The 12,739-nt window shown below is 42.7% G+C and overlaps 1 protein-coding gene across 1 annotated transcript; it reads left to right on the forward strand.

Moving 5' to 3' along the window:
• Positions 1-1,060: 1,060 nt before the first annotated feature.
• On the forward strand, positions 1,061-10,779 carry TNIP2 (TNFAIP3 interacting protein 2). The gene is made up of 6 exons (XM_083833038.1): positions 1,061-3,535; positions 5,682-5,987; positions 7,853-7,936; positions 8,512-8,793; positions 9,172-9,291; positions 9,777-10,779. Exons 1-6 carry the CDS (start codon positions 3,083-3,085, stop codon positions 10,056-10,058), a joined length of 1,527 nt encoding a protein of 508 aa, XP_083689164.1. The 5' UTR covers positions 1,061-3,082; the 3' UTR covers positions 10,059-10,779.
• Positions 10,780-12,739: the final 1,960 nt, after the last annotated feature.

The raw sequence follows: 12,739 nt of genomic DNA on the forward strand, positions 1-12,739 counted from the left end.
GTTGATCATTTGTAAAATTCTTACCAACTTTACAAAAAACTCAACTTTTAAACTGAATTAAAGAAAAACTATGAAAACTTAATCCAATCTAACTATACTGTTCATGTTTCCCCCCTCCTAGTCTCCTAAGCTCTGCATTGTCTCCATTTTGTTTCTAGGGAGTATCTAATCACTTCTGCTCACATTCATCTCACGTTACAACAGTCAGTTATGATATGCAAAAAAATACTTATTTAAAATAACTACTGTTAAGATTTTTTTTTTTTTTTAGCATAATCTAATTTGAGGTTAGATTTTACTGATGTGATAGATTTTACTTAATATCCTGATACATCCTATACTGAAAAAGGGTGAACTTCACCTCACATTTCAAGTTGAGACTAGTAAGGCATGGCAAAATAAAGTGCTTTCATTACATAAAGTAGCACAGAGCATACCTGGCGTACATGCAATTACTTGCTAATCAGAATTACTGTACTTAAGAAGCCATCATTTCATTGTCTAAAACTGAGAAAGGACAAACACACCGCTCAGCAAATCTGATGAACAGCACACTGAAGGCAATCCAGGAAAAGCCAGGTACACTACGAAACACGTCTTAAGAGCTGACTCACTCTTTGGCACTAGCTTCCAGTTACTGAATTCCCAAGAATTCCTCCGCGTTTCAGAACTGACAAAAAGAAACAGTCATCTAAGGGCATTCCCGAGAACATATGGGATTAGTTTCTTACTCAGGATTTACGCAGGTCAAATTTCCCTTAAGTCAGTGGTGTTTTCCTCGGGGGAGTGCTTGCTCTGTCCAAAGATCTATTAATATCAGGTTTTCAGTAACCAGATACAATGCTTGACTTCAATATTCTGGTACTATATAACAAATAAAACTATTGTAAATTATCCTTTTTGATAGCTACCTAAACTCCTTGATATTTGGTCTAAGGACATCACAGCCACATCTGCAGACACTTGGGATTTCTAAATTTTCAGTTTCCTTGCAATTTGCTGTTTGAACTGGCAAGGAACCAAACAGATTTCTCCATTACTAGCGCTTCACCATACGTTTCTTCAATACATTTTATCAGCATAAATAAATTTTACCTAAAAGCAATTTTGCTCCCACTTTGCTCCAGTATTTTCACTTAGCTCTGACTGTAGTACAGAGATACTGGAAATATAAAATAAAGTCTACATTGCTTCTTGCTTTTCCTACTAACAGATATGAAAACCACAAAGTGCTGGCATTTTTAAAGGAGAATTTTTTCTTTCTTCCTAGCAAAAAGTGTCTTAAGGTTGCAGGACTCAACTCTGTCCTTCAAGTATAGAGTCAAAAACTGTATTTCCTCATCTTCTGCACATATGATTTTCAGTGTGTAATCAGAGTATAAATATTATTTATAGTATGAAATAATAAATGCACTACAGACTTATATCTTGGGCATGTGTTTTTATCATTTTCTGTCACACAGAGCCTTCTATCGCCATAAAATTCAGTCATATCTTTAAGAATAACAAAACTAGTGGACCATTTTGAGCATATTACACCCAATCTTTTGGATAACCCTTTCTAGCATAATTGAGGTGACAAAATAATGACTTCCTGTCTTTCTGTTACTGCCGAATTGAATCAGAGGGTAATTCAAACTGGGACAGTCCTCAGGAGGTCTCTAAACACAGTTCTGCTCAAAGCAGTCCCAGTGCTGTATTGTGTTCACCTGGAAAATGTTTTCCTTGCATCCAATTACAACCTTTCATTTCAATTTTAGCCTTTTATGAAGGTGGTGTAAATGTTTTACCTTGCATTTTACATTCACCATTATCACGAGGCTTCTGATCCACCACTGCTGGCACTGAGCATCTTGACTCTGCAGTTTAGGCTCCTCTACTTTCATCTTGTTCCGACTCCTGCATATTTCACACGAATTCATCACTGTGCCTTTACGGTGACAGCTGTGAGTGGTTGAGGTGCTAACACAGGGAGTCTGCTCTCTATCACAGTGCCTGAAGTCATCTTTTTGTCCCTGGTACAGTGGCATCCAGCGATTTTCACTCTGCAGTTAGATCTGTAACTTCTAGTCCAGGAGTATCTTCTGTGACTGCACCGAACCCAGTGCAATGAGGTTGTGTCCACACATAGAGTTCCCCGGTGTATAATTGTACACATACGTATAATAAATATCACAAATAATAATCAAGCTTAACCTGTGCTTTACTTTTGTATAGTTTTAAGACTTCTTCCTCGCTGGCTCTCCTTCCAGGTACGTTCCACCAGTAACCCAGTAACCAACCCCAAAGACGCTTCACATCCGTCCAGCCTACCACATCCCCCTCTCCGCCTGATCAAACTCCACAAGCTCCCCTGGCTTGCAGGGGCTGCTCCTGCTTTCCCCAACCCCGATTTGTGTGGGGCCAGCTCGGCAGCGGGGGGCTGAGGGGCCGGGCCGGGCACCTCAGCTCGGCTCCGCGGGGCGGGAGCCGCCTGGGCGGGCAAGGGGCTCCCGGGACTCCGTCAGGGGGTCGCCGCCGGCGAAAGAAGTCGGGGGAAAGTCCCGTCCGTGCGCCAAGGAAATTCCCGGAGCGGCTCCCGCTAGGACGCGGCGCTGCGGGGCTTTCGCAAGGCCGGGCGAGCCCCGGCTCGCAGCCCCTCGCTCCCCGTCTCCCCCTCAGGCGCCATGTTGTGCGCGCGGTGTCCCCCCTTCCTCCCCCTCGCCCCACCGCAGCCTGCCCCCGGTTTTCAGCCCCGTTCACCCCCTCACAGCGCCCTCGGTCCGCCCTTTCCCCTCCCCGGGCTTCCCCGGGCAGCCTTGGCCCCGAGGTGGCAGCAAACCCCGGGGGAAGCTCTGCCCTCCCCCGCTCCGGGCTTCCCCTCGGCGGGGCTGAGGGCAGCGGCACCCGGGCGGGCAGCGGGGCAGGGCGGCAGGAGGAGCCTGCGAGCCCTTAAACGGCAGCGGCCGCCCCCTGCCTACCTCGGGGAAGACGGAAGGGCGAAGCAACAGCAGCAGCACAAGCAGCAGTAGCACCAGGAGCAACAACAGCAGCGCTACCAGCAGCAATAGTCCCGGCCGTGCCTGGCTCCTCGCTGGTTTATATGCACCTGGCCGGGTTGTTGATCGCCCCGGAGGAGAGAGAGAAGAAGGGGCAGCGGCGTGAGCGAGGCTCGTCCCCCCCCGCCATGTGCTCGGTAAGCGAGGGTAGCAGCACGGACCCGCTGGTGGCCCGTTTCAGGCAGGTGGAGGAAACGCTGGAGAAGCTGCACCGGGAGAACAGGAGCCTGAAGAGCAAAGTGCCCCGCTACAACGCGCTCTGCACCTTGTACCACGAGTCGGCCCAGCAGCTGAAGCACCTGCAGCTGCAGCTCGCCGCCAAGGAGGCGACGATCCGGGAGCTGAGGAGCGGCCTGGCCCGCCAGCAGCCCGCCGAGCCGGGGGCCGAGCCCGCCCGCTCGCTGGTGGACAGCCTGCTGGAGCAGCTGGGCCAGGCCCGCCAGCAGCTGCGGGACAGCGAGCGGCTCTCGGCGCAGAAAATGGAGACGCTGAGCCAGGTAAAGAGGGGGGACCCCCCCACCACCACCCGGGGGTCCCCCTGGGCCGGGGGCGACCCCTCGGATCCGGCCCCGCTGCCTTGTCCGAGGCGGCGGGACCCTGAGGCGGGCAGCGGACCCCCCCTCAGCCCTGCCGCCCCCCTCAGCCCTGCCGCCCCTCTCCACCTTGTTGAGCTCAGAAAGGTTGAAAACAGGCTGGATTTTCTTACTATTTTTAATATTTTGAATATTTTTTTTTTAACGCAGCCGTGAGGCAGGAACGTAGGGGGGCGTTAGAAATCTTCACGGAACTGTTTTCGCAAGCAGCAGGAGAACATAGTAAAAAAAAAAAAAATAAGCAGCCCACAAACTAAATGTGGAAGTTCCGTGTTAGTTGAAGACCCTCCTGGTTATCAGATGTAACTCTGTAAGACGCACAACTGGTGCCAGCGCTTTTTTCTATTCAAGTGTTTTTTTTGAAAGTGCACTTTAAAAAATGGCTGACGCTGTGTTGACATTAAGATCGTGCTTTGAAGAAGGAACCAGCAAGTCTGCATTGTGATGAGAGAGACGGGGGGAAATAGGATCTCTCTTGTGACAAAACAGTCACAAAACTGCCTCCCCTCCCACCCTCCACAAGCTCTATTTTTGGTACTGCCGTGAAGACTTTCCCATGTTCGGTCTGAAGTGCTTAAAGAACTTTGAAGCATTTCTTTCTGTATGAAGCTGTATAAAGGAATTTCCAAGCCAAGCAGTGGTACTTAAAATTGAAACAAGTATTTTTGTCATAAGTAATCTCTTGACCTAATGCTTATACAAAACATTTTCCACATATGACACTCACCTACAGTACATTTAAATATGTTCAAGTTTGGAAATTTGTAACGAGAGATGATCTTGGTGACACTTTGCAGACAGATAACAAACCGGTGGCATCTGAATGCTTTCTGTAGCCTGATGCAAATACCTTTAGTCTATAGCAGAGGGGAAAATTCAGCATGATGTGAAAATGTAAACATCAGCAATAAGGCCAAGTGCTCTTTCTGTAAGTTAGCCTAATAATTTCTTTTAGAAATAAACGTTTTATGCCTTGCCATAAATACCAAAATCATTGTCACTAAAAATAACAAGGCACTTTCTGAAGTCAGATGCCTACATGCTGGCAGAGTGCTTCCTGTGGTTTGTGGCTCCGTTAGTGCTGCTGAAGAACTGGAGCAGAGTTGAGCCTCTGTGTCTCATGGTCTGTGCTGGTACCCAGGGGAACATTTCTGCAGAGATCTGGGCTACCAGCAGCCTTTACTTTTGAAGCATGACAAGCAGAAGCTGGTTTTGGAAAAATCAGGGCTGGCGTACTCGAGGTGCATGGTACCTGAGTGATCATACCTGTCTGTGAGCAGACTTCTTCCTTCTCAAAGCACCTGAGCCTTCTCAAAGCACCCGAGATGAGAAGTTAACTTGATGCAGTGTGGATGATCCCCCAGACCCTTCTAATTCAACGAGAGCGTGCAGCAGTGAGATGCACCTTTGTTTTGTAAGACTGCATCAGGCCCCCTTACATATGTTGGAGTCAGCCATGACCAAAATACTTCCTGCTGCCACATGGATTTCATTTAATCTTTGCTTGTCCTCACCACTCCTCCTTTTCTAGGTGGGAAAGTTGCTGTGCATGCTCTCTGACTTGTCTTTGTCACAGTGCCAGGCAATGACTATGCTTCATTGGGTTTTGATAACTTTCCAGTTCCAATTTTTTGAGGCAAATCTCTACTATCTGGTAATTTGGAATGTAGGAGTAGTAAGCATTTCTCAGTCTCCATAGCTATTCCTTTAAACTGTTTTTTTCTTTTAAGTTTAGTTTTATCTTTAGTTTGTAGCTGCTGTATATGATTGTCATAAAATCTTCCCAATTCTTTGCTTGTTGTTTCTGAATTCTTCATTCTGCTTACCAGGAAGTGCTTGTATAGTTGTCTGGGTAGTTTTTGATCGACTGATCTGTCAGTTCTAAGGTTGAGTGTTTATACAGAAATTAATCGGATTTTTGCTTTTTAAGTACTTAGCAGGGAGCGTAGGAGCAGTATGGGATTACTGCAGTGTGAAATTCAGCCTTAGAGATGTTTTGGCTTTTGAGTTCACTTCGCTTTAAGTAACTTCCCCTCCCCCTTATGTTTAGGAAGTGCAGAAGTTGAATCAGCAACTAGAGGAGAAAAATGGAGAGATACAGCAGATGATAAATCAGCCTCCATATGAAAAGGAGAGAGAAATCTTACGACTTCAGAAGAGCTTGGCAGAGCGGGAGAAGGCTCAAGCCACCAGTGATGTTTTGTGCCGTTCACTCACTGATGAAACTCACCAACTACAACGCAAATTAGCATCCACAGCAGAAATGTGTCAACATCTGGCAAAATGTCTAGAAGAGAAGCAAAGAAAAGAGAAGGGGAATTCAGATGACCAGATTCCTACTGAAAGTTCTAATCAGGTAGTTTTACTGCTACTATGGTTTGTGCACGTCGTTAGCTTCTAAGGTGTTTATTACGATATAAAACTTGGAGAGAAACAGCCCTTTGAATAATTTCATGTGTGGTGCAAAGGCTACCATGGCAACCTCTAAATAACTGATTACCAAAAACTGAGGATAGAAGCTGTCATCAGTCACTTGTGCTTTGGCTATTTCATGCGTTTATTTCTTTATCAGACTTTTTTTTTTGAGGAGAGGATCCCGAGAGGTCCTCTGCAACCTCAGCAATTCCGTGATTGCAATTGTTCCCTACAGGTACTGCAGCCAAGTACCTTCTTTATACTGAAGAACGTCTGTGTGCATCACTAGATGGTGCTGTGTTTTTGAAGATGCTGCTGACTTGTTTAAGCATCTAAAATCACAAACCAAAGAAAAATCGTTTTAAAAGTAGTATTTATACTAAAAACTCCAGCATGTGGTCTTCTCAGGTCAGGATCTGGCTTTGCACGTGTAGTATAGATCTACAGAAAGCTGGTTTCGGAAGAACTGGGCAAGGTGTCTCACCGATTCCTGCTCTGGGGTTCCCCTCTGCCCTCCCATTGTAAGGTAGCACTTCTCTCCAGCACATGTGTTTAGACAAACTGCTTCGTGATAGGGAAGTGGCAGAAATGCCACTGAGAAGGACAGAAACACATGGATTATGTTGCGCTTTGTTGTGGCTTTGCAACACCTTTTCTGTCACCTTAGCTGAAGCTTTTCAGTGCAGGATAGATAGCGTTGTTCTATTGTTCCACAAATCATGACGGTTCAGTCACTAGGTAATTCATGATACTATAAGCAAGCAACATTTGAGGTGCTGCCTCCAGTAACAGGTAACAGTACTGAATAGGGTGCTATAGACTGTTCTCACAAAAAAAAAAAGAATAATTTTCTCATGACTTTATTGTTATGAAGTGTAACGCTGTGTTCCAGATGACCACTCACCTATGCTTGTACGATTAACTACAGGCATATATCACTTCCACTTGTTAAAGCGTTCCAGGAGCATTTCCAAAGAAAATTTAATCACATGAAAACTAGCTATAATAAATAGTTAAAGGTGACTTAAATGTAAGAGAAAAGGACTTTCTGAGGGAAACTTGAAACTTTTAGTATTATCAGGCTTTGGGTAATTGATAGACAGGAAACTTGATTGACTTTGATCTATGTAACAAGTAGCTAACCTTGTCCAGTGGGGACTTCCCTCTTGAAGAAGAGAAATTTCAGATGCAAGTACTAGCTGATTCTAGGGAATTTTGTACAAAAGTGTTCTGTATTACTCATGTACACCGGGGTTTTTTTAAGCAGATGTCACAACTGTAAAAAAAAAAAAGTATCCTTTCACACAATGTATCAAACAGGTTTTCTATAGTAATTTCTTCTTAATACTAGCCAAAATTGACAGTAATAGCAAAGCAGTATGCAGGAACGCATGTGTTCTTGTCTGCAGCGGGGAAATGCAGTTTCCAAGGATGTTATGGCAACTGTTAAGCACAGTTGTCAGCAGGGTAGTCCCTCTGGCATGTAAAGGGTGGGGTATTTTCCTTGTTTCCTGCTCAGAGCTTGGTAAGATGTTTCTATGACACCATGTGGACATATCTAAAAGATATCTAAGATGGTAAAAACCTGACTATGTTTTGCTTATTATACTAATAGTATAGCATGCAGCTTTTAGTGTTAAAGAAATACAGTTTATAGAAACAGGCAGACTTGTGTATGGACTTATTTCAGTGATGGCAAGTATTTTTAGAAGAAACACAAAAGATGATTTCCAGTATAACAGCATAGCTAAGTAACATCGGGAATTTTTATGTTAAAGTAACGCTTCCTTTATCTGAAAATTACAGGTGTTAGACAATGAAACCTCACTTCAGACCCTTATCTGCAAGCTACAAGATGAAAACAAAATGTTAAAACAAAAAGTAGCTCATGTGAGTACTTTCATTTATACAACATGAGAATTGATTTTGAATTACAGGAAGTTTGGGAATAGCTAAGGCCTGGTTAATCTAATTAAAGGGCAGTTTAATGCAAGTCCCAAGTTGTTTTTAGTCATAAAGCATATGACTTACAAGCAGAGCACAGTCTTGTTTCCTTGGCTAAGAACAGCCTATTATTTAAAATATTTTTTAAGTGTGCTGCAGAAAAAAATGTTGTCCCTTCCATGCATCAGTATTGCACTCCAGAAGAACAGCACTAGCCCTAGGGTGACCGCCAACCCCTCCCATTCCTTATTAATTAATACTGTCTCCGTGGATTGGCAAATAGGGAAGGGTGCCTGTGAAGAGCCTGGCTTATGGCATAATCTTCCCCTCTGGCATGAAGTAGCTCATCCACACTCAGTGGTTGAGTCAGCATATTATATACAAACAAAAGTATACATACATACTTTAGTATATATTTATTATATATATAATATATATAATTTGAATCCTGCTAATATAGACAGCTTATGGAGGCTTGGAAGTGTGTCTTCATGTTGTGACTCTGCTGTGTGATCTTTCAGGTGGAAGACTTAAATGCAAAATGGCAGAAATACGATGCTAGTAGGGATGAGTATGTGAAGCGGCTGCACCTGCAGCTAAAAGAGCTCAGGTCCCAGCTGGAGCAGCAGCATGGTGTAGCTTCCGCACAAACCAATTCCGAGCTGATGCAGAAGGAGATACTGCGGTTAAACAAGCTACTGGAAGAAAAAATGAATGAGTGCATCAAAACAAGGAGGGAATTAGAGGATGTGAAGAAGGCTAGTGAAGGAGACACTGAGCGCATACAAATGCTGGAGCAACAGGTTAGTAAATTTTGTTGCCCCTGGAGGTGGGAATTCTGTTTCTCCTCAGACCACAGAAATCTAGTGGGGAAAAAATGAAATATTTCTTAGACCTTTTACCACTTGTCTTGCCACATTTGGATATACAGATACTTAATACCACACTTGGAAAGAAACACCACTTAAAAAACTACATGTGGGTCTACTGGCTTTAATATTTTCTGGTACAGATCTGAAAAAGAAACAAAAATGCCTTTAAAGCACAGATATGACAGCCAAGATAATACTGAGATTCTGGGAGTAAGTGCTTACAAACAAAAAGAATCTCAGCCTCAACTATTTAATCTAACCTGCCATGCTGAAACTTCATCAAATGCTAACATAATGATTCTTTTTCAGGTCCTGGTTTACAAAGATGATTTCACATCTGAGAGATCAGACAGGGAACGAGCACAGAGTAAAATACAAGAGCTTCAGCTAGAAGTCGCATGTCTGCAACACCAGCTGGCAAGACGACAGGTAAACAAGCAAAATGCTCGTTTCTCCAATAAGAACATCTCATCAGGATTCAAGACTAAAATGTACTTCTAAATACATGTAAAAAAACACCTTAGTCATTCTAAAGCCATTTCAGTTCAGCGCAGCTATCAAAAACTTGTATTCTTTCAAAGTCAAGCTCTAGCAGAGATGCATGTCAATACATACATATTCCTTTCCAGTCCATTTTCCCTCTCTTTTTGTTGACCACAATAACAGTGAATTCTCATAAGGGAGAGAAGGACAAGTGACTTGTGTTAAGTGGCATCTTAAAAGTAGCATACTAGCTATATCCTGTTTTCTAGAAGCCCGCTTGTAGCTCTTTCAAATAAAACTGCAAAAACTGATGCCTATTTTATTTGCAAATCTTCAGGTGAAACCGTAAGCAGTGTTTCAAATAAAGGTGATATTATTTTAAAGAATGTTCTTATTTCATTTTTTTCAAAATCTCTTCTTTCTCTTTCTAGGACTCAAGAGATACAAGTAGTCACTTCCGAGCTCACGTTGGTAACCAAAATCATACGCATGTACAGACGAGCACTGAACACCTACGAGGCAACAGCCCAGGCCAGACAGGCACGAGAAGAACACCTTCACAGTCTGAACAGACTTCTCCACCTGGAGACAGTGGAAACTCAGGATCAGAGGGCAGGGGACAGGGTGAACTTCGATGCCCTCACTGTATGAGGTTTTTCAACGATGAACTCAGTGATGAATTTCTCAAGCACGTTACTGAATGTTGTCAGTGACAACGTGATGTGAGGCACATAAGAAAATCACTACTCTATAGACTGTAAAACTTGGACAAACGGACACCTCTTAGTAATTAGGAAGACGAACAGTATCTACCTCTTATTTGATTTCACCTTCTCTTGGACTATACAAAAGACTTCAAGGTAAAGCAAAGTGTTTTCATGAAGAATTATTTTTGACAACTACAAGGCAAGCAAGCGTAATGCAAATTCTACTACAAATTAAAGAAAATGAAACTTACAGCAGTAGCTAGCTTCAGAGTGCAGCTTGACTCTTATTGGAGAGTAATTCTCCACAGCAGTCTGAAGGGCTTAGGAGAAGAAGTCACTGAACTTGAAATCTTCCTTCTCTTCCAAAAACATAGTCTGAAGAATGGGGGAGGAACAGCTTCACAGAAGACAAAAAAAATCTCTTGTGCTTTATCTGGATTAAGAGAATATTTTCTTGGCTATTGAAATAGAACTTTCAGACATATTTGAAAATCCCTGTGTTCAACTGAAATCAGGAGAAGTGAAAAAACCATACAAGGGCTGGTTGTTAACTAAAACTAGCCTGTCTTTTTGCACAGACAATGTACAGGGATATTTATTTTTTTTCTGTGCCATAAATATTTCACACATTTGTAAATGTGTATTTGTGTAATTATTGATTGAATTCTAATTCTACCAAAGTATTATTTTTTATAATAAAAGTGATCGTGAAGTTGCTTTACTATATTAGTAATGTAGTCAAAAATGGCTCTTTCAGTGTATCATAGTTCAAGTAACTACACTTCAGGGCTAACTAAATGTCATGGTTTCAGGTATGAGTTATTCCATTACTGCAGTGACAACCAGTGTCTCAAACTGTATTCAAATAGGTTGAGAGTCACTCACTTGTGAGAGGACAGATGATCTTTCAGCTGTATGAGAATTCACTTAATGCACTACCCTGCCATGCAGTGTTTGGGACAAGGCCATTGATAACTTAGTTTTTTTCTTATCATTTCTACGTTGGAGATAAATTCAGCATAGAGCTGAGGGACGGTTTTTAGATGTATTTTTAGAGATAAGGGTGTACAAACATAACAGGGCTACATTTTTGTTCCCAGCAGTGGCTCCAGGTAGTTCTGACTAGGTCGGAGCTACAGTTAAGGACTTTATAGCCAAAGTAAAGGCCTACTGTAACCATGACCTTTCATAATTAAACAAAAAAACCCAGCCACCTTCATTTGTATAATGCCCATCTTCTGCTTTGTTTCCTTTCCAGTTAAGAGGGCTGTGGATGTTTTCCTTTGCTTACCCCTCTGTATTTCTATTATCTTCCTTCTTTTCCCCAGTGCTTCCAAAAAAATAAAAGTTGCTGTGATTTTCTAGAGCATGGCCTCTTAGTCTCCCATAGAGCACATTTGTTCCTGATGAACATCAGCCTGCTCAGAGCAAAAGCCAGCCTCCCCATTACTTTACTTCCCCAAGCAGCACTGAATTGTGATCGGTCTTCCTTGCGCTGTTTCCAGCCGGTTTCAGCACAAGCACAGAAGGTGCTTTTCACTGTGCTCCAGGTTCACAACACTGTAAAGCAGCACACACCTCTTCCCCAAAAAATAGGTAACTGAGCAACACTGTAGTCCTATCCCTATTTAATGTGGTGTGAACCTGGTGTGAACAGAACAGCTGAAGGAACTACGAAGTCACAGCTGCTTTCCTGCGATGAAAGGGAAACAGATTTTTGAAAGAAAAAAGAAATTGTGGCTTGCTCATATCAGAGCAGTAGTTCACTTCATCTCATGAATACAGGAAGGCATGTACAAAATTCCGTGATGAATAGCTACACATCTCTAAGCACATCTTCATTATTTCATGATCCTTTTACAGCCCCAAAAGAATCTGATTATATGTGCCAATGTTGCTTTAGGTGGGATATTACCAAAAAAAAGATGGGTGGGCCACTGCATGCAGCCTGCAGGTGCAAGGGTTTTTAATGATCCTATCTCTAACTGATTGTAAACCAGTGATTACTGGTTTGTTCTTCCCAATGCAGCATGCATAAACATGCACTGATTTTTTTTTTTTTAGGGTGACCATTTTATACATTACCTTTTAAGGTCTCAGAGATCAGATGTAGCCCACACAATATAGGCTGAGAAAAATATGATTAAGCTTCCTGTGGCATAAACTAATCTCTTGGTAGTTTATTTCTTCTGACTGTTCTCAGTAGAGAAGTCTTGTTTATGACTTTAATGTACATCAATACCATATTGCCAGTAATCGATCCAGTAGAATGATTTTTTTTTTATTATTTTTAAGTGATTCACTCTGCAAAACAGTTACAAAAGACAAATACAACAGTAAATTCAATCTTGGCCTTCCTTTTTTTTTGTTGCTTTGAGATGATCACCGCATTGATACACATCAGTCAGAAGCTCAAGCCTGCTGTGGGTTTCCAATGTGTTCATATGTGGGGGTAGCTGGACAGACTGACTTACAACTATTAGAAACAGATGCAAGAATTAAGATCTACACTGTGCTGTATACAGAAATCAACACAAGATATTCTCATGGTTTCAAGTCCTGTAAATCAGTCCCCTTGTCAAAGCAGAGATTAGAACCCAAACCCTGAGAAAGGAGGGCCCTTTAACGCTGAGAAACTGGATAGAGCTACGAAGAGGACCACGCTGGACCAACAAATGCGAACTGGT

Source organism: Anser anser (assembly GCF_964211835.1).
Source record: "Anser anser genome assembly, chromosome: 4".
NCBI classification, from domain to species: Eukaryota; Metazoa; Chordata; class Aves; order Anseriformes; family Anatidae; genus Anser; species Anser anser.

Coding starts and splice junctions, on each gene's coding strand:
- TNIP2 (XM_083833038.1), top strand. CDS start 3,083: ATGCACCTGGCCGGGTTGTTGATCGCCCCGGAGGAGAGAGAGAAGAAG. Junction 8,794..9,171: donor TACAAATGCTGGAGCAACAG/GTTAGTAAATTT, acceptor ATTCTTTTTCAG/GTCCTGGTTTACAAAGATGA. Junction 9,292..9,776: donor ACCAGCTGGCAAGACGACAG/GTAAACAAGCAA, acceptor TTCTCTTTCTAG/GACTCAAGAGATACAAGTAG.